This window comes from Phyllosticta capitalensis, assembly GCF_038381095.1.
Source record: "Phyllosticta capitalensis strain CBS 128856 chromosome Unknown BKA78scaffold_6, whole genome shotgun sequence".
Lineage (NCBI taxonomy): Eukaryota > Fungi > Ascomycota > Dothideomycetes > Botryosphaeriales > Phyllostictaceae > Phyllosticta > Phyllosticta capitalensis.
Genome location: NW_027117444.1, coordinates 2,202,209 through 2,221,634, shown reverse-complemented (window position 1 = coordinate 2,221,634; position 19,426 = coordinate 2,202,209). Strand labels below are relative to the sequence as shown.

Below are 19,426 nucleotides of genomic sequence, written 5' to 3'. Positions count from 1 at the left end.
AGTCTTTTCCGTCAATCTTCACCGTTTTGCGCCTTTTGAGTTGAGAAAAGGCAGACCGAATGCGCGTGAGCGCGATGGAAGAGCAAAAGTCGAAAGCTCCACCAGAAATCCTACAGACCAACCCGAAGAAAGAGCAAGGAAACCAGGTGTGGTGTCGCGAAAAGCTTACCAGGCCTGGGCTTCTTCGCCGCCAGTGGCACCCTCCCAACCTCCAGCACTCGTGTCGGCGTTGTCGAAACCGGCGTTGTCGAAACCACCGGCGTTGTCAAAGCCCCCACCGTTGTCGAAGCCACCGCCAAAGCCAGAGTCCTCCTCGGCGGCAGGCTTCGTGCACCTCTTCACCGTGTGGCCCATCTCGCCGCAGTTGCGGCACTTGACCTTGGACCAATCTGTCAAAAGGTTAGCAAAATGTCCTGCGACGCGCGGAAGTTGTATTCAGACTTACCCTTGGGCTTCGGGCAATCGCGAGCAGCATGGCCATACTCCTCGCAGTTCCAGCAGTGCGGAACCCTCTCCTTCTCGCACTCCTTGCTCATGTGGCCCTCTTCGCCGCAGTTGCGGCAGACGGGCTTGGGAGCGTTGGGGCAATCCTTCGAGAAGTGACCCTCTGGAAGTGCAAGTCAGTAAAGGTAGACCGAAAAGACTGGATCGGCTGGACTTACTCTGCTGGCACTTCCTGCACTCAACGTTCTCAGCCGAAGGCGGCTCCGGGCAGTCACGCGAGTTGTGGCCGCGCTGCTTGCAGTTGCGGCAAGCGTGAGGGTCAACGCGCTCCTGAGTGCAGTCACGCGCACGGTGACCGAGCTCGTTGCAAACGAGGCACTTGACCTCGGGACGGCCGGTGGGCTCCTCGGCCTCTTGGGTGCAGGCCTTCTTGGAGTGGCCAATCTCTGAAAGCGTGTTAGCAAAAGACCAGAATGAGCTGATGAAAGTGGTGACTTACCGCCGCAGTTGAGGCACTTGGTAACGAAACGGTCAAGGACGAAGCCGGCGTCCGCAAGGCGCTCGCGGTTCTCCTCGGGGGTCTTGGGCCAACCAGACATGGCCATCTTGCGCTTGGGCTTGTAGGAGAAGTTGAACGACAAACCGTAAGTGCAACCAGTCTTGCCGTTGAAGTCGACAATGGTGAACACGTCACCAGCCTTCTCCTTCTTGTCGATGGCAACAATGTGAACATTCATGTTGTCATCACGCATGGCCTGGTCAAGGACGGCCAGCTCAAACGGCTGACCGTTGGCGAGGAGGGCCTTGCCGTAAGCCTTGAGGGCGATCTTGAAGTCGTCAAGGTTTTTCTCCTTGTCCGCCTTCATGAGCATGGCCCAAGCCGCATCGTCGGACATCTCGTCGACGTCGGCGTAGAGCAGAGCGATCGAGCGGGCGTTCTCGCAGTCAGCGGCGACGTGGCCCTCCTGCTCGCAGTTCCTGCAGACCGCAGCAGGCTTGTCAGGGCACTCAGCAGCTGGGTGGCCCTCCTGCTTGCAGTGACGGCACTCGCCGCGGAAAACCCTCGGGTTGGGGCAATCGGCCTTGTTGTGGCTGTCATCGAGGTCAGTAATGTTCGTTGTGGACCGGAGCGGTTGCTACTTACCCAACCTCGCCGCAGTTGAAACACTCGCCCGTCATCTGCTTTTCCTCAGGGCAGTCGCGGGCAAAGTGGCCCATGGCCTTGCAGCTGGTCACAGTCAGCGGACATTCATGAACGGGAATGATGCGACTTACTTGCGGCACTCGACATCTTCGCCGGCCTCGCCGCCAGCGCCCTCACCGCCAGCACCGAAAGGGTCGTTGCCAAAGGAAGTGTCACCACCCGTGGCACCGGCATCCCACTGACCAGCCTCGTCATTGTCTGCAAATCGAAGTTAGCCAACATTGTCTGACTGGGGAAGCAACAACGTGATCTGCAAGAGTAGGGAAGAAGGAAAAGAGGCAAGAGGGCAACTTACTTGAGTTCCAATTGTCAGACATGGTTGGGTTGTCAGAGGTTGAGCGTAAGCTTGAGAGTTGGAGTGAGTCTGAAAAGCATCGAGTCAGCTTGAGGTCTTGCAAGGTTGGAGACGAGGAAAAACGCGCGGGCCGTCACCAATGCCCGAGATCATGACACCGGAGAGCATTCAGACGATTCGGCGACGCGCCGGTGAGGTTTCCCGCCCGGCCACCCGCCAAACCGCCCAGCGCGTCGCCGGAAAGCCGCCAGAGCAGGAATTGAGAGGGAAAGGTGTCAGGAAGAAGCACGTACCTTGAGCGAACGTCTTGCGCGACGTTCCGAAGGGCTGCGAAGCTGGTGGAGGCAAGAGATGCGACGAAACACAAAGCCTTTGAAGGATTTGTGGGTGCGAAGAGGATGATGGAGGAGGATGAAAAGGAACGGAGGAGGAGAGGTGCGAAATTCTCTTTTGTGCACTTTGGGACCGCGCGCAGGTTGGTGGGCGATGCCGAGCAGCCCTTTCCCCTTCTGGCGGTTGTGATGGCGACTGCGCGGGAAGACGGGGCGACAGCACACGGCGGGAGGGGGGCGATGATGTCGTGATAGAAGCCAGCAGAAGCTGCAGCTGTTTGGGCGAGTTGGGTTTGATTGAATCTATCCTTGAGGGCAACAAAGGGGCTGCATCAATGGCAATTCATTTGCATCATGTCTCCAAGGCCCAGGAGCTTTACAGGGTGAGAAAGCAAGTCAAGCGGTGATGGAACCAGCCAACAGAAAACGAGCTAATGGGAACAGGCCAGACTCTTCTCCAGGACCCAAAGCAAACACGACAAAGAACCAACTCGGGATGCACCTAAGGAGCCTTCAACTTTATGGAATAGATGGAGGCACAAGTCAAGTGGAGTGAAGCAAGCAAGCAAGTTGGTATCCGGGAAGCCTCAACTCGGCCAGGTTTCCAGGGAAGAGGAGAGGCAGCCATGTCAAGCTCCCATGCAGCTTTTCTTTGTTTGCAAGTGGAAAGCATCGCGACAAGTTTGGATCTTCAATGGCATGGCGGGTGAAGGCACAACAGCGGGATGGCGGAGAGCGGGCTGCGATGCCGGTACCTGGGATGCGAGCCCCATGCCGGTAAGGCATCCATTCTCCAGATGAGGCGCAGCTACTTCAAACACTCATCACAGCTCGCCAGAGCGAGAAGCGGCGGTGAAATGGACGTCAAACGCAAGCGGTATGCGGCCACCCGCAACACCAACCTCAACCCCGGCCAAGGCGCATCTACACTCAGCATGCATTACATCTGACATGAAGAATCAAGACGAGGACCATGGTAGCTCCTGGGGATATTTGCATGGAGCATTGGAAGAAGACTGGAGGTACAAAGGCAGGGCAGCGGGGGCAGCTTTGGCTCTCCTACTTCAACTGCAATAGACAGAGGGGCACGGAAACTCGACGCTTCAAGTTTCCCCGGACAATTCTAGAGGGATCAAGACCAGAGGGAAAGTTGGGTCTCACCTGTCGTCCGCAGGAAGCGCAGCATCACAGGAATCGCAGATCGAAAGACGAAGCGGTGCACAAGAATTTCAGACTTCCTGGTTTCCTCATACACACGCTGGGGAATGCGGATGGAAGAAAAGACGGAGACAAGCTTAGTACTCTCAGCTGACAGGAAGCAGTCAATACATCTTTCACCAGCATCATCGAAGATACGACGGATACGATTTGGAGGTTCTCCGCGTGTCTATCGGCAGAGAAATGAGAAGCATCGCGGGAGAGGCGGGAGAAAAATGAGGCTTCCACTTCTCAATTCCATCATTCGCAGCTGAAGCGCAGCTCTAACATCACACTCAACTTCCAGCACTGCCCGGAGAGCTCTGCACATCAACTCCATAAACGCCATCCCAGACCATCCATTCCTCGTCACGAAACCAACAAGCTCAAATTCTCAGCCGAGCGCTTCTCTTCTTGTCTGCTTCACTCAGCGGATACTCGGCGAGTTCAACAACCCAGACAACAGACCAAAATGCACCGAAAAAGAAGCGTCACTAATCCAACGCAAACAGGGCCCTCTTACGACCCGACAGCTGCGCATCTTCTACCGATTCGCCATGTCAATCATTTGTTCTCCGAAGACACACAGTCGCAGCCTCCTCCACAACTACATTTGCATGCGACGCTCCGCTTCTCCCACACTCATGGTTGCCGATTACCAGCCGCTGAGTGGCTATTCCAGCCAACAGATCCAAATGAACGGCTTACAACAGACCGTCATCCAGCGGACAACTCGCAGCACCCCTACCACAAACGCATCGATCTTTCCGTGCCAGCAGACGCTCATCGTCCACCCACACTCTCCCTCTCTCACTTCCCCAAAGTCCCAGGCGCTCCTTCTCGGCGACAATGCTGGATCAGAATACATACAGGCCCAAGGATGCAGCGTGCAGATGGCCGCGATTTGGGACGTCCCGAGTCTGTACGCAACTGTCTGCACCATCGCGACGGGTTGGCTGGCTGGCTGGCTAGGAAGCCGCTTTGCATCGCACGAGCACGCGAGGTTGTGCTTTGCATTCACATCACCCATATACCTACCTACCTACCTACCTACCTACTTACCTGTCTCCCTGCTTGCCAATCTGCTTGCGCACCTGCTGCATACCTTGAGGGAATTGCATGCGGCGCTTGCGTGCTCGCTTGCTCGCTCGTCAGCTGGCTCGAAGCTGAGCAATCTGCCATGTCCCTTGAGACGAACTGACGGTCAGACAGACAGGTCCTGACCGACCTACTTTTCCCACCGTCTGAGTCTACGTATGCGTCTGCGTCCGTCTGCCCAGTTACATAGGTCACCATCTGCCCACAATCCCGCAGCCCCTTTTTCTGCGCGGCTCCGATCCACCGCTTCCCGTCCTTCCTACCACATGCACACATACACGCGTGACGGCTGCCCGTGCTGTTCTATGCTGTCCGTGGTCAAGCTACGTAGATCGCTCCGTCCCCTTCCTTCGTTCTCAAAGCGGACCCGAACGCTTTCTCCCGCAATCAATGGTGCCACGGAACGTGCGTGCCAGGTTGGTCATGGTCAGTCTGTTGTTGTTTAGCAAGCCCGAGCAACACACACGCCCCCGCCGGCCAAACTATCCCCAGCAGACAGATCGACGGCTGCGAAATGTTGGAGTAGGATTTCTGATGTGTGCACACATCCTGACGCGGCAGGCAGGCAGCCGGTGGGCGAGGTGCGTTTTCTCTTGTTTGGTGGCTGTCTGTTGGGCCATTTGTGCACCTCGTGCATACGCGCTTGCTTGCTTGCTCTGTGTGTGTTTTTCGTGTCGGGCATGGAGGCTTCCTTGGAAAGGCACGTAGGTAGGCACGTAGGTAGGCAGTCTGTAGTGGCCGGCGATAGGTAACTACCTACACAACTTCGACTGCTCCCTGTGATTCTCCATGTAAAGGACTTTGTAACTGCTGCTGGTCTTGTGTGCTTAAGAGGCTTGTAGTTATGCTCACGGGGCTTGAAGACTCCCATGACGAATGATGTGCTTTTCAAGACGGAAATTTGAATTTCTTTTGATCGCTCTTTTGGTTGATCTGCTGGCTGGTCGTTCTATATATTGCTTGCTTGCTGCGTGTGCCACTACTTTTACTACATACCACGCCTCGTACACTGACACACGCAGCCGCCGCTAGAATCAAGTGACCGCCAAATGCCGCAGTCGTCTTGTCTACGAAATTTCCTTCGCCTCAACGCAGCGAGTCCCCAGGGTGCTCGGGCTCCATCGCGTCAGAATCGTCATCGTCGCCGCCAAACGCGTCCGCTTCGCTTCCGTCTGCGTCTTCCAAATCGCCGCCAAACAGCTTGAACTTTTCGTCCTTCCATTCTCCTGTGAAGGGCGTCAGTGTTCTCAGGTCGTACCCAAAGTTCTAAAGTGATGAAAGACTTACTGCCCCACTCGACGACGAAGCCCTCCTGGACCTCGCAGCCCTTGAGCACGGTGCGCTCGTCGCCTCTGGCCGGGCCGCCCTCGACGCGACAGCGGCGGCCGAGCACGCAGTCGGTGAGCTGGCAGTTGTCGCCCACCTCGGCGCCGTCCATGAGCAGGCAGCGCTGCAGGCGCGCGCCGACGCCGACCTTGCAGCCCGCGCCGATGACGCTCTCCTTGACGTTGCACTTTTCGCCGATGCTGACGTTTTCCGCCACCAGGCTGTTTTCGGCCTCGACCCGGCACTTGAGCGGGATCGTCTCCGGGTGTGCGATCTTGGACGCGTGCGCAAAGGGCGACGCTAGGCTGCGGTTGCCGCCCACTTCGTCGAGCGCGGGAAGCTTGGCCAGCCGGAGCGACGTGTTGAGGAGGAGCGCGGCCGTGTCGACGCGCCGGATGAAGGGGGCCGTCGGGGCCTTTGGTTGCACGTAGGCTAGGATGCGAGGAACGTGCAGTGGCTCCTTGTATTCTGAAATGGCCGTCACTTCCACCGCCGGACCAGACGCGTTTTGGACGCGAGAGGCCAGCGGGAGCGTGCCGGACGAGTCGGTGCTGGTAGGGTTACTGGGGTCGGCGTCGTGCGGCGTCTTGGATGTGCTGGAGAGACTGGCAATGTCGACTTCTTCCGTCAACACACCCGGCGTGGCCGCACCGACGCTCTCCTCAAGGCTGGGCTCTGGCCGGGGGTGGAAGATGTCGCGGAGCCCTAGTTTCTCGCCCAAACCGTGTTGCCAGCCGGCTTTGGCCCACCAGCCAAGCGCGTCAGAGACGCTATCGAATCTTTCATTCTTCTTGAGCATTTCCAGGATCCAGTAGGGGAAAAAGTAGAGGAAGGCGTCGCGGGTCGTGGTCATCATCTTGACGCGGCCATGCTTGATCAGCAGCGAATGCCGGATGGGAAGGCCCTTGCTCTCGTCGACAATGTCGTTCAACACGTCCTTGGGGATTGCGTAGACAAGATTCGACAGATCCGGACGCAGCGAGCCCGTGTGCGACGCCACGACCGGCTTCCCCAGCGGCGTGGTGGCGATAAAGTCCGTCTCCTCGCCCTTGACGGCGTCCTCTCCCTTGGTCTGGAACCATACACCCAGCCCTCCTCTTCGACCGCTCTTTTCGCCTCCGATGCTGAGGGGCAAAGGTCGGTTGTTCTCCTTGCCGCCAGTGGCTCCTCCAAGGCCGCCCTCTTCAATCATCCATGACTCAACGAGGCGTTGACCGTTGAGCTCGCAGACCAAGTCGCAAGGCAGTACAACAAAATCGCCGGTGATGACTTCTTGAACTTCCTTTAGCCTGAAAATCTCGCCAGTGCCAGTCGTCTGAGTCAGGTCCGCAGGCGCAACAATGTCGGGCTTTGGCGACGGGAGAGAAGTAAGGTGTGGGTTCTGCGAGAGGGCTGCGTCGAGTGCGTCGGCCGATTCTGGGGGCGTGACGAGTGTAATGTCTGACAGGTATCAATGTCAGAAATTCCAACGGCCGCCACGCACCAAAACATACGTCGCTACATACTTGTGATTCCCATGCGGTAGCACCATTCCAGCGGGTACCAGACCATGGGGCGGTTGGCGATTGGGACGAGCGCCTTGGGGAAGTCTTGAGGATTCGAAGTAAAGGTATCCAGCGAGACTCCAGGCCCGCACAAGATCAGAGCCTGGAAGCCCGTCGTGGGCTGAGTTGCATGAGGCATGCCGGACGTAATGCGGTCGGTTCTTTCAGTGGTCTTTGCCAATTCCTCAAAGAAATCGCGGTGGTTTTTCAATTGAAGGATGGCGACAGGGGTTTTGAGTCCAGTCTCGGCTTCTGTGGCGTCCTGGGAGGGTGAGTCGGGCAGGCGCAAGGTTGGTGTTGAGTTGAATGAGGTGGAAAAATGCTGGAGCAGCTCTGACGCATCCCGGTGTCGTCGATCGGCCCTGGTGCACGGACCACAACGGCCCGAGGCCCCAGGATCCAACCAAGCTCTCTCCACCATTCAAGCGCCCAGCCACCGACTTCTCGACACTCAGGAAACAAAACACCCTCTGAGGCGCTGGACTGGTAGCAATGACCAGCTGCCGCCATGTCCTTCTCCTACGACCGCTATGACCGCCGCCAACAAACCTCACGTCGCTCGACTCTCGGCTACTGGGTGCCTCTGATTGTCACCGTCACCATTGCGACAGCTGGTGTTGCTGCGTGGATCTGGAGCGAACGCAGCGAAGGCGACGACGATGACGACGACGCGAACTGGGACGACCCGCGACAACAAGTCCAAGATGATGGAATCGTTTACTCCGAGTCCGCCAGTGGCATAAGAGCAGCCGAAGACGAGGGCTTTGTGGCGCGCATGTCTGGCGCCATCCGCCGCACACCCAGTCCGCAACAAGTGTTTGACAACGCTAGCAAGAAGCTAGCCGCGGGCGTGTCCGCCGCCGGCACAGCCTTTGGTGCAGCCCTGGCCTCGATTCGCGAAGAAGAGCGCAACGACTACGCCGATCATTCAAGATGGTCCGAAGAAGCTGCTCGCCAGGTCGAAGCGCAATCTTCAGAGAGCGCTGCCGCCGTTCGCGCGAACATTGACGCCTTTGCCGAAGCTACACGGCAATCGTCTGGTCCTGATGTTAGGAAAAAGGTTGCAATCGTGCTCTCCGCCGATGCTGCTGCGCACGAGGAAGAGCAGGGCGCATATCACGAGCAAGCAGTGCGTATAATAATCATAGATCGTTGGGGCCATATTGACATTTCCAGTCCATTCTCTCCTATCTTCCCCCAATCGACCACTCCACCACTAATCTCCTCATCCTGATTTACGCACCACACCTGAAGCCCGGGTCCAGTTCTAGTAACAAGGATCTTTCCCCCGCCAGCACGGGCAACCCCATGGCCGCCTCCCTTGGATCGTCCTACTCCGCCATTTCCGCCGGCTCTGCTGATCAGCCTCTTACCAATATTGATCCGCAACCGCATGAAGCTGGCGACTCGGATGGCAACAATGCACTTTACAGCACAATCCACGCCGCTGCTCGCCGTCTTGTCCCGCGTCCTACCCACATCATGCCTTTTTCTAGCTCCAACGGCCATGTCCACATGCTCAAGCACCTTGCTCCGCGCACCGTGTACATGACTGAAGACTTGACTGGTCCCCGCGGCGAAAACGTGGCTGCGTTGAAGCCGCCCGGAAACAAGCACTGGGTGGGGCAAATCATGGTGGTTGTAGGATCGCAGGGAGCAGGGACGGCTGGGCTGGTAGACACGGAGGACGACGAAGGCGACGAAGCAGCTAGAGGCAAAGAGGCGAAGAGATGGTGGGAGGAGAGCCACATGGTGGGCTTAGGGAAGGGAGTGGAGGTCGTAGACGCCGATCGCCTGGTGGAAGATTTTGAAAGGAGAGTATGTGGAAAGGAGTAAAGGCGAGGTGCGTGTCATTTGACAGCTCAAAGCGGGTGACGAAAAGAATCAGCTGTAGCTTCGTCGCAAGTTGTGCAAGACGCAAGCACCTAAAAGCTCGTCACCACACTTCCGGCGGGCAGATTCTCTCCATGTCCTGAGCCCAAGGAGCTTGAATGCTCCCTGACTGCCTCAGGTCTGCCTCAGCCGATTCGAAGCCTCAGAGTTGGACATTTCTTTCGTCGCCCACTGGCGTGTGGAAGCCGCTTATGTTGATTGACTTTATATTCCCCGGCGTCGTTGGTTGCCGTCACTTCCCACTCTTTCCTTGAGCTTGAGCACATTGCTTCTGCGAAGCCGTTGATACCAGTAACACAAAGGGTCGTCTTGAATGACCACCTTTCGGCATATGAGAATACGAGAACATTTCCGTTGCACTGGTGTCCAACTGATATATGGAATCCTTGAACCAGTCTCGCTCCTGCAGCCCGTCGACGTTCCTCGGCTTTGTTGACGACCGCCCTTTCCAGACTGGGGAGATGCTGCTATGTCCAGAGATTCTGGTTCAGATGAAAAGACCACAGAGGCCCGCAGAGAATTGCAAATTCCCGCGCGCGGTGCTCGAATGCTCCCTGTGGTTGTGGTCGCGGGCTTGTCCGTCTCAAGTTGACCTCGTGTGCCCTGACTTTCGAGTCGAGATACGTGCACAGTGAGTGATCAAACTCCGTGCTACATACGCAGAGACTTGACTGTTCGTAAAAGGATAGCTAAAGTGAGCATTTAAGCAGGGACCCCGCACCGCCTTGGAGTTGCCATTTATTTTGCGACACTCCGTGGCTTCGCCTCGCCATGGATGAAGCAGCAGTCTTGGACAGTGTGTAGTTTGCCAACTCCACCATGCACGTATCCACCGGGGTCGATCAACGAAAGAGACTTCTCAATTCCGCATCTTCTGCTCACGGAATTTCGAGATGAAATCGGGAATCCAGTCTCGCCTTCCCCCTTGCCATTTCCCCTCCCTTGGACTCGTCCTCATGACCAGACACAGCAGAGCGACGTCCGCTGAGAGAGATCACAAACAGCAATCTTTGCCATTGCCCCGAGTCAGCAAGCAACACGACATCGTCGGAAATTCAACCCCGCTGGTCTTTAGTTCAGCTCTCGGGGCGTTGCTAGGACGAGTCGCGGCCGCCGCTCGGTCCGGCTGCCTGCCAGCATCGCGCTGGTCATGTAGCCAAACTGCCATGGCGGTTCTGCGATCCGCATTTCTTGCGAAAGGTGGACCTCCAGCGGGCACTCTTGCTCTGTTGGCTCGTTGGTGCGATTACAGGAAGGGGAGTGGCGCGCCGAGTGCTGATTGCCGTGGCATAATGGATTGGTTTTGGGATCAGGGTGGGCCGACGAGTACTTCTACAATGACATGGACGGCGGACCAGAGGCCCAGGTCGCCTCGAGGTGTGCGGCAAGAGCACTTTTGGAATCTCGCCCATTTCGAAAAGGGAGATTTCCTCGTCGATGATTGATGACTTGCGTGACAATGTCCTTGGACCCAGGCTATCCTTTCTTTTTGTTGGTGTTGTTGTCGTGGTGTTGATGTTGCCGCACACCACCACGACTTCGCCGCCGTCACTTCACCTCAACTCAACACCCACGCAACCTGCCCAGTCCATTGCATTTCTTGACTTCCAGAAAGGTATGGATATCTAGCACGACGAAAGCTTGACCCAACCCGGGCCTTGAATCTGATATCTAAGGGCACCAAGGCTGCCCGGCTGACCACACCGTCACATCACTGGACATGCACTTGATGGGCGGACACAGATGCCCGAGACGGCTCTCCTGCCTTCGTTGACTTAGGGACTGTGGTTTGTTCAAAGTTTCCTGTTGGCTGTCTGGATCTCCTGGGCATGTTCTAGCGCCGCTGCTTGCAACTTAGGCAACTAATTACTGTTTTCTAATGTCTCCTGCCTTTGCATCTTCTCCTCCATTACACATTCAATGCCCAACTCTTACTTCCCACTTCAGCCGCCAGTCTCCCCTCCGTTGTTCGTGTCGTCTGCGCAGTCATCTTGGCGTGTCGAAGAGCAGCCCTCTCCTCTGCTCTTCTCGCCGCGCACTGCATGCCTACCGCTTCACCAGCAGCACACTATGGAGCCTCCAGTCGACTCCTTCATACCTTTGCCCTCTCCCACTGCCAGTCTCAAATGGCCCGATTCGCCTTCATCCTCCTGACGCTCCGCTCGATGCGCTCCAGCGGGCTCATCCTCGCCTTCTGCTTCTGCTTCCTCTTCTTCTTGGCTTCAGGCGGCGTCGGCGACGGTGGCGCAGCTCTCGTGCCCGCGCGCGGCACCGGCAGCGCCTCAATCTGGTCTTCCTCTTCCAGTCGTCCCTCTCCATGCGGCTGACCCTTCTCCATATCCTCATCCGCATCCACATCTCTACCCTCACCCCCCGCACTCCCGCGCTTCCTCTCCTCCTCCTCCTCATCCTCCTCGTCCAAGACGGCATTCGCAAACGCCCTCCTCGCCCCATCGTACGCCGCCCGTGCCTCCTGGTACGCCGCCTTGACGTCTTCGTCTTCCGGGGCCGCGGCCCGCGCCGCGCGTGCCGCTTCGTAGGCGGCTTTGGCGTTGGCGCGCAGCGCGGCGTAGGTCGTGGAGCTGGTACTTGCGTTGCGCGTGTGGGTGTGGTTGTGGGGGGACGAGGGATGGAGGGTCGAAGTGTTGGCACTGTTGGCGGTGGGAGAGTCCGATACCAAGTTGATGGACGCAGACGTGGCCGTTGGAGTAGCGTGAGGAGAGGTGGCGCGTGTGGGCGAAGTCGGCGGCGTGGGCGCGGTGGTCGTGGCTGGCGCGGTCAGCGAAAGCGGTTGGAGAGCGCCCGACATCTCATCATCGCCATCTTGCTCTTCTTCCTCCGCAATTTCCTCGAGCTTGTCTCCATCCTCATGCTCTTCTCCATCATCCTCCATACACGGACCCACCGCGTCAATCAAAGCAGCCCCAAACAAACCGCGTCCCCTCAACGCCTCCAGCTGCTCCTGGGTGAGTCGCGGACGAGTCCGGCTGCCCAGGGGCGATGGATCCAAGAAGGTCTTTTCCTTGGCGAGCGGGTTGAGCGGGCGCTGCGGCGGCGTGCGAGGATGGAAGCGTGGGGATGCTGCAGGCGCCTCATTGCCTTCTCCTTCGTCTTCTTCTCCTGCTTCGATTTGTGCGGTTTTGATTGGAGACGCGTCGCCCGTCTTGATGCGCGTCGTTGAGGTCGTGTAGTCGAGCCTGGCGTTGGCAGCGTCGTTGCGGCCATTGTCGTCTTCTTCGTCGCTGGAGTCGGTGTCTGTAGCACTTCGCGCCGGCGTCGAGGGTTGTTCTTGTCCATCATTGAAGTGAGGTGGTGGCGTAGAAACGCGGTGTGGTGACTGGAACTGAGACTGAGAGGGAGCAGGCGACGCAGCGGGCGAAGGCGTAGGCGACGACTCCGGCGACGTGGGCGCGCCTGGGGGAAGGCAGCGCAGCTTGGTCGAGTAATGGTAGCTTGCCGGAGACGACCCAAAGTCGCTGGAGCTGGGGCTGGAATGATCGTCGCGCTCGTGGGCGCGCTGTCTGATGGGAGTGTTGGAGCTCATCTCTGCCGGCTTGACCATGGTTCTAATTGTTGTGCTGGATGATGGGGATGGAAAGGCCTGGTTGGCGGGTGCTTGGGGTGGTGTTTGATGGAGCAGATAGAGAGGCAAACTGCTCGAGAAGGGAAGACGCAAGCAAAGCAAAGTGAATGATGTGATGACCAGCTCCTTGCGGTGACTGATTGGCTGCTTTGAACAACGCGCAGAATAAACTTGCAGTGTGAAGGTGAATAGATGATGAGAAGGACAGCGCAAACGGTCAAGTACCAAGAAGGAATGGTTAGACTATCAAAAGGCCTCTACCCACTAAGCCCTCCGAGCAACCATGATTTTTGAGTTCTTCAGAGCTCCTGCTTCGCGTTGCCGACACCTCCAACAACACACTTCCACCCATCAATGTCAGTGCCGTTGCCCGTGCCAACGTACACGTTTCTTGCCGGATACTTGCAATGAGCCCTCTTGTAGTCAACACCTGTGTCAGCGGTGTCTCCCTTCCATTTGGTGCCAATGAGCGTGGTCGGGGCCACGCCCTCCTCAACCCACCGAACCATGGCCATGAGCGCATTCTCATCGGGGTCGAGGCTCTCCATGTTGCCCTGCTCGTTGCCAATGGCGTGCGCGCCGTCACCGCCAGTGCAGTGCGACATGCCGCTGATGCGGAAGAAGCGGTAAAAGTCATCGAGCTCCTCGGTCGGCAGGCCCATGGTGCGCGACACGTGGTTGTAGTAGCGGGGCGAGTTCTCCGAGCTGATCAGACCGTCCATGAGACCGTGGTATTGCAGCAGCTTGGAGCCGCGGTCACGCAGCCGGCTGAGGTCGCCCTCCCACGTCTCAATGTTCCAGGGGTTCTTGGCAGCAGCGTACGCCATTTGTTCCGCGTCCAGTGTCGCGGGGTCCCAGTTCGGGTCGTTGTAGATGACGTAGCGGTACCAGGCGTTGGTGTAAGCGAACGGGCCAGCGTAGAGAATGTTGGAGGCAACGATCTCTGAGCCTGGCTGCATGCGCGGGTAGACGAGGGCGCCGTTGACGCCGTAGACGGGGCTGAAGACCTTGCCAACGGCTTCGGCCTGAGGACCTGTAAGGCAAGACGAAGTGTTTGTCGCGTCAGAGGCGCAGAGGAGCCCTTCGGGCCGGTAGTCGCAGAGCTCTGGGTCTTCGATGATGCCGTCAAGAGCACCGTCGATGCCGTCGCACTGCTTGATGATGTCCTCGTGGATGGTAGCCCACATCTCAGTCGTGACATAGGTTGGACTGTCCGGGTCTCCGAGAATCTTGTAGAAATTGCCCGACCAACTAGTCAGGTTATCAAAAGACGCCGCTGGCGCGCCGGCTACAATTCCGTCAAAGTCATCCGGGAAGGACTGAGCAGACTTGAGACCCTGGCGACCACCGGTCGAACAGCCAAGGTAGTAAGACTTGGTGTAGGGCTCCCCGTAAAAGGCCTCGCTAATCTTCTTGCCCACGACAACGCCGGTGTGCATGGAGCGCCAGGCAAAATCGGCAACAACGTCGTCGTTCTTGTAGAACGCTTCTCCACCAGTACCATTGTGGCCGTTGTTGGCCGAAACGGTGGAGAATCCAAGGCCAGACGTGTAAGCCATGTCCTCGTACTGGATGCATCCAGAGACACCGCCATTTCCAGTGCTCAAGAAACGTCCAGTCCAGTTGACGGGGAGCCATGCCTCCATGCTGATTTCGCTACGGTTGCTAGTCGGTACCCGCAGAGCAACACGGCAAAGATCGGCAGAGACTACTTGAGAAGGCCGGTCACATCTGCTTGCGAATTAGATGTTGTTCAAGAGGGCTATGGGGCCGAAAGATAAGATACTCACGTCACGTTGTTGTCGGGAAAGGTCAAATTGGTGCCAGCAGTAACGAATTCACTGAACCAGACAGTGGCATTCGGGATGACTGATGCCAGGGAGGAAGGCAGGGAACCGCATTGCTGCTCAAAGGTGGCATTGGAGCTAGCTTCAGCAGCCGCAAAAAGCAAACCTGCGCTCAGCAGCGCACTCCTGGACGTGGGAAACCTCATGGTGGAGATTCGCGATCCGACCCCGGTGCCTGGAATTGAGAAAGAAGGGGATAGGGAGCTGCAACCAACGCATGATGCAAGCAGGGTCTTTAAGGGACTGAACAAGTGGAGCTCTCATCTACCACCTGCCGGTGCCGTCTTTCTAAGGCCCCACTCCGGAAAAGCCATCTTCATTGCGCTCGGTGGGTTAGCGTTCGCGTGGAAAATGCGCCTGCGCCTAGTCACCTGCTCTCTCGCGTTCCTTTTGAGGAGTAGATCGATGATTACGGGAGAGGCGCCCGGCCACACCGCAGCCGGCGCGCAAGACACCACAACGCGGATATGCAGACGACGTCATTGCCCCTGCCCTCATCATGTCTCACTCCCAACAGCTCTTGATGTTTTTCGCGCGTCCCAGATGTTCTATAAGAACCCCTTTACGCCACGAGTCAGCAGAATCGGCGAATTATGACTTCGGCGAGATTCAATCGCCAAACGAGGCCTTGGCTGGAACCGGAATGTTGCTTGGTACGCAGAGGCGTCCATAGCTTACTGCCGAGGATATTCCTCATGAGAGTCCACTCACGCGGCTTGGAAATTTCCTCTTTGGTTCGTCGTCCGAAGATAACTGACTTGGCACTTGGCAGGGGACAAGAGTCGCGGTGCGGGGATAAAGGTGTGGGGTACAGATTCCCCGCAATCTGCAGTTTCCAAAGCTCCACCACCATATAATAAATTGCTGGTTGGTTGATAGATGAGTATTTGCGGGTCCGGTTGCTTATCCAAAGCGACTGGAAGTGTTGTAGCACTTTGAGCCGCCAGTCTGGCACGCTGCAGTGATGACGAAGCGGAACCAAATGCCGTGGCAGGCAACCTGTGATTGGCCAGCCCAATGCACATCATCACGGCAATTCCGAGCTCCGGAGATGGAGTATGACGTTTGCTGTTCCATGAACTGCTGCGTGTGATTGAAAAGTGACAAGAAATCGGCAAAATAAAGTCGAATCGACGTATGGCCAAAACTCTGTGGCGACTATCGTGATGTCGAGAATATCAAGTAGTAGGGACTGGGAGTACGAAAGATGTTTCAAAAGCGCCAGTCAACGATACGCGCTCCTTCTGTTTCGAATGTATGAGGAACGACGGAGAACGACAAGATGGGAAATGTTTTCGAATTTCCTGTTGAGGACATGCTGAAGCGGTGTCTACTTAGCTCGAGAGAAAAATCTCGGCAGTTTCGATCCTGAAAATGATCGCAGGCAGCAATTGAAACTTGGGCTCGGGTTTCCAACAAGGTTGATATGTCGACGCGTTAGCAACGTGGAGGACTAGCAAACCATTCTCGTGAGGCATTTCAGCATGGTGTTCATTCAACACCGCTAGCGAGCCATTAGTCTCAAATTGTTGAGCAACGAGAGTGCGGGGCTCGATTGCGCGAGCCAAGCCATCCCCAAAAGATCAGCAAAAAGAAATCTTTTGGCGTCTCCAAGAAAGTGGTCTGTTCCAACGAGTCGTTGAAATTCAGGGTTTCAGAATAAAACATGTTAAAGTGCGGCCTTAGCACCCACAGGCTAAGCTTCAACGGCTTCTTAGAGCCAGAAACCGGTCCCGACGCCAAGGAAGTGGGCTAACTTGACTTGGCAGTCGCAAAAGACTGCACCCTTGGCTTTGGTGCGATGCGTTGGACGATGGAGTCTGTTTGGTGCGCCGAAAGTAGAGGACCTCGACAGCTGCCGAAGCAGCGGGTTCACATGCGGCTGCCTGTGAGAAGTACGAGGAACTTCTGAAGCCGTACGAGGAGCGTTCATAAGAACGGGTTCGAGATTGCCGAGGCGCATGCGAACGACAGCTATCCGTCCCGCTTAGGAAACAAGGCGTGGACGGAATCGTACTGTTTTGGCCATCTTTGGCCAGAAAAGGCGGGAAGACCCGCACCAATTAACAAATACCAGGTTCGGACTCCCTTGATGCTCGTCGTTGTTAAATGTTGCAAACACGCTTTTTTTCCAGTCGTCTGGTACAGGAGGGTCAGGGTTGCTGGGATGGGTAGAGATTGCGGGATTTTCGCAACGTCTGCGCAAAAGGGACCGCAAACCGAGGATCATCACGGTGGTCGCAAGCTTCTTGTTCCAGTTTGCGTTTCGTGGCCCACGGCCGGGGCGAAGAGCGATGATGACTGGGTAGCAATGGGACAAGGCGGCATCCCGGAGAGGCAGCGCTGGAGCCCGGATATGGGTGGACGAGCAGGTGCGAGACATGAATAAACTTCAGCCTTGACTGCGCGAGCACCGAAGTGATGTCAGGCGGGCCGCTGCTGGAAATGGGATCTGCAGACGACGATGTTGTACATGCTTCCATGGTCGCAGATAAGCACGAGCGCGCCATGAGGTTGGGAGTCAAGGGAGGTGGGATAGGCATGAGCATGTCGCGGGAGCCGAGGCAGAAATGAAAGAGATAGCGGTGCCGGCGGTGGTACTGTACCAGACGGGAGTGAGTGTGGTGAGGTGTTGAAGACTGAGGTGGATGGACAACCGGAAGCCATGGAAAGGAAGAGAGCAGCGGAAGAACATCGGTCTGCATCCAACCATGTTTCAAACCCTCAACAGCTTCCCTGTCCTGACCCAAACAAATACATGTACCTTGCCCTTCAGCATGCTGCTCGCCACTCTTACCAGCACCAACCCAACCGCCGCGCTCGCTGCACCTCAAACAAGAGGCAGAATCGCTGTCAGCCTTGTCATCGAAAGCCCTCGCAGCCCTCAGCCACCGCCGTAACTCTTTCCTGAATAAGCTCACCCATCATAGCCCTGTCTCAGTTCCCTGCAAGGCCCCGGTGCTCTTCAAATAATTCACCTCACTTCGCTATGCTCAGGCTTGTCGACGCGCGCGCCTATTTTGCCAACTCCTCATGACTCTCGAACCACCCCATATGACATGCAACAGGAGCCACGTCCAAAAAACGTACAGTAAGTCTCTTCTGCACTACCACCTACACACCAGCTAACCCGTCGGCAGTCATCTCAAAAAGCCCTACAAAATGTTCAACATCAAGTCATCAACGCCTCACGTGACGACCTCACCATCCACGACCCCCTCCCTCTTCAAGCCCCTTGGACGAGCATCTCCGCCCTCTTCAGAGACTCCCACGGTCGAAGAGCCACTTCCCAGACCAGCCGAATGCGCCGTGCACCTGGAGCTGCTGGAGGCGTTCCAAACGACCAAGTCCCGCGTCCAAAAGTCACACATCGTGGCCCACGCCCTCAACCTCCGCCAGCCGTACAGCTTCGGCGTCGTCACCAAGCGCAAGCGCAGCGCCAGGGCCCAGGCGGCGTGGAACACGTACCTGACGCTCGCGGTGCTGCGCTTCGGCAAGTGGTGGGACGCCCTCCCCAAGATCCTCGACACCTCGCCCGACGGCGCGGTGCCGCAGATCACGAAGAAGACGCTGCCGCCGCTCGATGTGCTCATGGTGTTTCACACGTACCTTCTCATGCCGCGCAAGTACAAGGCGCTGTGTGGCCGCGACGACGCGCACGAGGCGTTGCTCCAAGTCGAATTCCCCTGGAAAGCCGTCCACCGCGCCATTGACGCCAACACCAACACGTATGCGCTCACGCCCGAAGCCCAGGACGCGTTCCAGCAAAAGACGGGGCTCGAGGCCGACCTGCTGGCCTCGTTGCAGCGCGACAAGATCCACGACCCGCTGACGCGCACGTTTCTGGAGAAACTGGCCCACTCGCATCTGGCAGACGCTTCTTCTTCGTCGTCTTCGTCGGCCGCCGCCACCTCATCACCCCAACCCTTTAGCCTGGCCTCCCTGGGCGTGCAACCCTACGAGTACACGCCGCTGCTGCAAGCCTACGAGGCGCACCACGGATCGCTCTCGCTGCTGCTGCCGGCAATCTCGCGCCAAGAAGCCTTCTGGGACAAGATGGGCTGTCAGAACTGGGTGCACTCACCAGCGGCCGCGCGGACGCTATCCCTGGCCGTGCGGCGGTACCACCGGTTCCTCCTCCTCTTCGCACGGCATCCCCCCGACACTGTGCTCGTACCGACGCTGCACATTGACATAGCGTGGCACACGGCGCTGTGCTCGCCGGCGCGCTACGACGCGGCGACGCGGGCGTTCGCGGGGCGCTTCATCAACCACGACGACTCGATCGAGGCGGCCGTGCTGGGCGACGGCTGGCGCGACACCCAGGAGCTGTATCGGCTCGAGTTTGGCGAGGACTACGACCACTGCCTCTGCTGGTGGTGCGAGGTGTGGTGGGAGGAGAAGGAGAGGGCGGCGGCCGCCGACGAGGGAAATGTCGGCGACGACGACAAGATTAGCGAGAGGGCGGCCGCGCGGTTGGAGCGCGCCATGCAGGCCGAGAAGGCGAGGATGAAGAATGTGCGGAGGTAGGAGTTTTGAGGGTGTCTGGATGATGTTGCGTCCCTTTTAGAGACGGGCGGAGTGCCCTTCATGTCGTGTTTGATATACCCGAGATACCAATGCCATTGCCTTCTATCACCTCGTTAGCTGCTTGGTACGTGCT

General features: G+C 57.4%; 8 protein-coding genes across 8 annotated transcripts; 3 read left to right on the top strand and 5 right to left on the bottom strand.

Moving 5' to 3' along the window:
• Positions 1–445: 445 nt before the first annotated feature.
• Positions 446–1,407, bottom strand: BKA78DRAFT_317611 (uncharacterized protein; the record flags this gene model as incomplete). Its single annotated transcript, XM_066888729.1, has 2 exons — positions 795–1,407; positions 446–774 (listed from the first exon to the last, which is right to left on the bottom strand). Coding segments are annotated over exons 1-2 (875 nt in total), but the record flags the coding sequence as incomplete, so codon positions are not given.
• A 1,304-nt stretch (positions 1,408–2,711) lies between these two features.
• Positions 2,712–3,155, bottom strand: BKA78DRAFT_156787 (uncharacterized protein). The gene has a single exon (XM_066883033.1). The coding sequence runs from the start codon at positions 3,059–3,061 to the stop codon at positions 2,819–2,821; it is 243 nt and encodes an 80-aa protein (XP_066743775.1). The 5' UTR covers positions 3,062–3,155; the 3' UTR covers positions 2,712–2,818.
• A 789-nt stretch (positions 3,156–3,944) lies between these two features.
• On the top strand, positions 3,945–4,673 carry BKA78DRAFT_296742 (uncharacterized protein; the record flags this gene model as incomplete). The annotated part of the gene is made up of 1 exon (XM_066886659.1): positions 3,945–4,673. One exon carries the CDS (start codon positions 3,945–3,947, stop codon positions 4,671–4,673), a length of 729 nt encoding a protein of 242 aa, XP_066743774.1.
• Positions 4,674–5,297: 624 nt separating this feature from the next.
• Positions 5,298–7,743, bottom strand: BKA78DRAFT_317606 (translation initiation factor eIF2B). The gene is made up of 3 exons (XM_066888728.1): positions 7,402–7,743; positions 5,858–7,336; positions 5,298–5,796 (listed from the first exon to the last, which is right to left on the bottom strand). The coding sequence occupies exons 1-3, from the start codon at positions 7,577–7,579 to the stop codon at positions 5,657–5,659; spliced, it is 1,797 nt and encodes a 598-aa protein (XP_066743773.1). The 5' UTR covers positions 7,580–7,743; the 3' UTR covers positions 5,298–5,656.
• A 205-nt stretch (positions 7,744–7,948) lies between these two features.
• BKA78DRAFT_353929 (uncharacterized protein) lies at positions 7,949–9,276 on the top strand (the record flags this gene model as incomplete). The annotated part of the gene is made up of 2 exons (XM_066891635.1): positions 7,949–8,569; positions 8,617–9,276. The coding sequence occupies 2 exons, from the start codon at positions 7,949–7,951 to the stop codon at positions 9,274–9,276; spliced, it is 1,281 nt and encodes a 426-aa protein (XP_066743772.1).
• A 1,756-nt stretch (positions 9,277–11,032) lies between these two features.
• On the bottom strand, positions 11,033–12,895 carry BKA78DRAFT_372028 (uncharacterized protein; the record flags this gene model as incomplete). The annotated part of the gene is made up of 1 exon (XM_066892720.1): positions 11,033–12,895. The coding sequence occupies one exon, from the start codon at positions 12,893–12,895 to the stop codon at positions 11,456–11,458; it is 1,440 nt and encodes a 479-aa protein (XP_066743771.1). The 3' UTR covers positions 11,033–11,455.
• A 320-nt stretch (positions 12,896–13,215) lies between these two features.
• BKA78DRAFT_296738 (tannase and feruloyl esterase) lies at positions 13,216–14,909 on the bottom strand (the record flags this gene model as incomplete). The annotated part of the gene is made up of 2 exons (XM_066886658.1): positions 13,216–14,647; positions 14,707–14,909. The coding sequence occupies 2 exons, from the start codon at positions 14,907–14,909 to the stop codon at positions 13,216–13,218; spliced, it is 1,635 nt and encodes a 544-aa protein (XP_066743770.1).
• Positions 14,910–17,860: 2,951 nt separating this feature from the next.
• On the top strand, positions 17,861–19,403 carry BKA78DRAFT_156758 (uncharacterized protein). Its single transcript, XM_066883032.1, has 2 exons — positions 17,861–19,173; positions 19,227–19,403. Exons 1-2 carry the CDS (start codon positions 17,926–17,928, stop codon positions 19,314–19,316), a joined length of 1,338 nt encoding a protein of 445 aa, XP_066743769.1. The 5' UTR covers positions 17,861–17,925; the 3' UTR covers positions 19,317–19,403.
• The last annotated feature ends 23 nt before the right edge of the window (positions 19,404–19,426 follow it).

What these genes read in the sequence shown, in the direction of transcription:
- BKA78DRAFT_317606 (XM_066888728.1), bottom strand. Translation starts at nt 7,579, where the DNA reads ATGCCTCATGCAACTCAGCCCACGACGGGCTTCCAGGCTCTGATCTTG. An exon ending in CTACCGCATGGGAATCACAA is followed by an intron (nt 7,337 to 7,401) that starts GTATGTAGCGAC and finishes GATACCTGTCAG; the next exon opens with ACATTACACTCGTCACGCCC. An exon ending in CTTCGTCGTCGAGTGGGGCA is followed by an intron (nt 5,797 to 5,857) that starts GTAAGTCTTTCA and finishes CGCCCTTCACAG; the next exon opens with GAGAATGGAAGGACGAAAAG.
- BKA78DRAFT_156758 (XM_066883032.1), top strand. Translation starts at nt 17,926, where the DNA reads ATGTTCAACATCAAGTCATCAACGCCTCACGTGACGACCTCACCATCC. An exon ending in GGTGGGAGGAGAAGGAGAGG is followed by an intron (nt 19,174 to 19,226) that starts GCGGCGGCCGCC and finishes GATTAGCGAGAG; the next exon opens with GGCGGCCGCGCGGTTGGAGC.
- BKA78DRAFT_156787 (XM_066883033.1), bottom strand. Translation starts at nt 3,061, where the DNA reads ATGCCTTACCGGCATGGGGCTCGCATCCCAGGTACCGGCATCGCAGCC.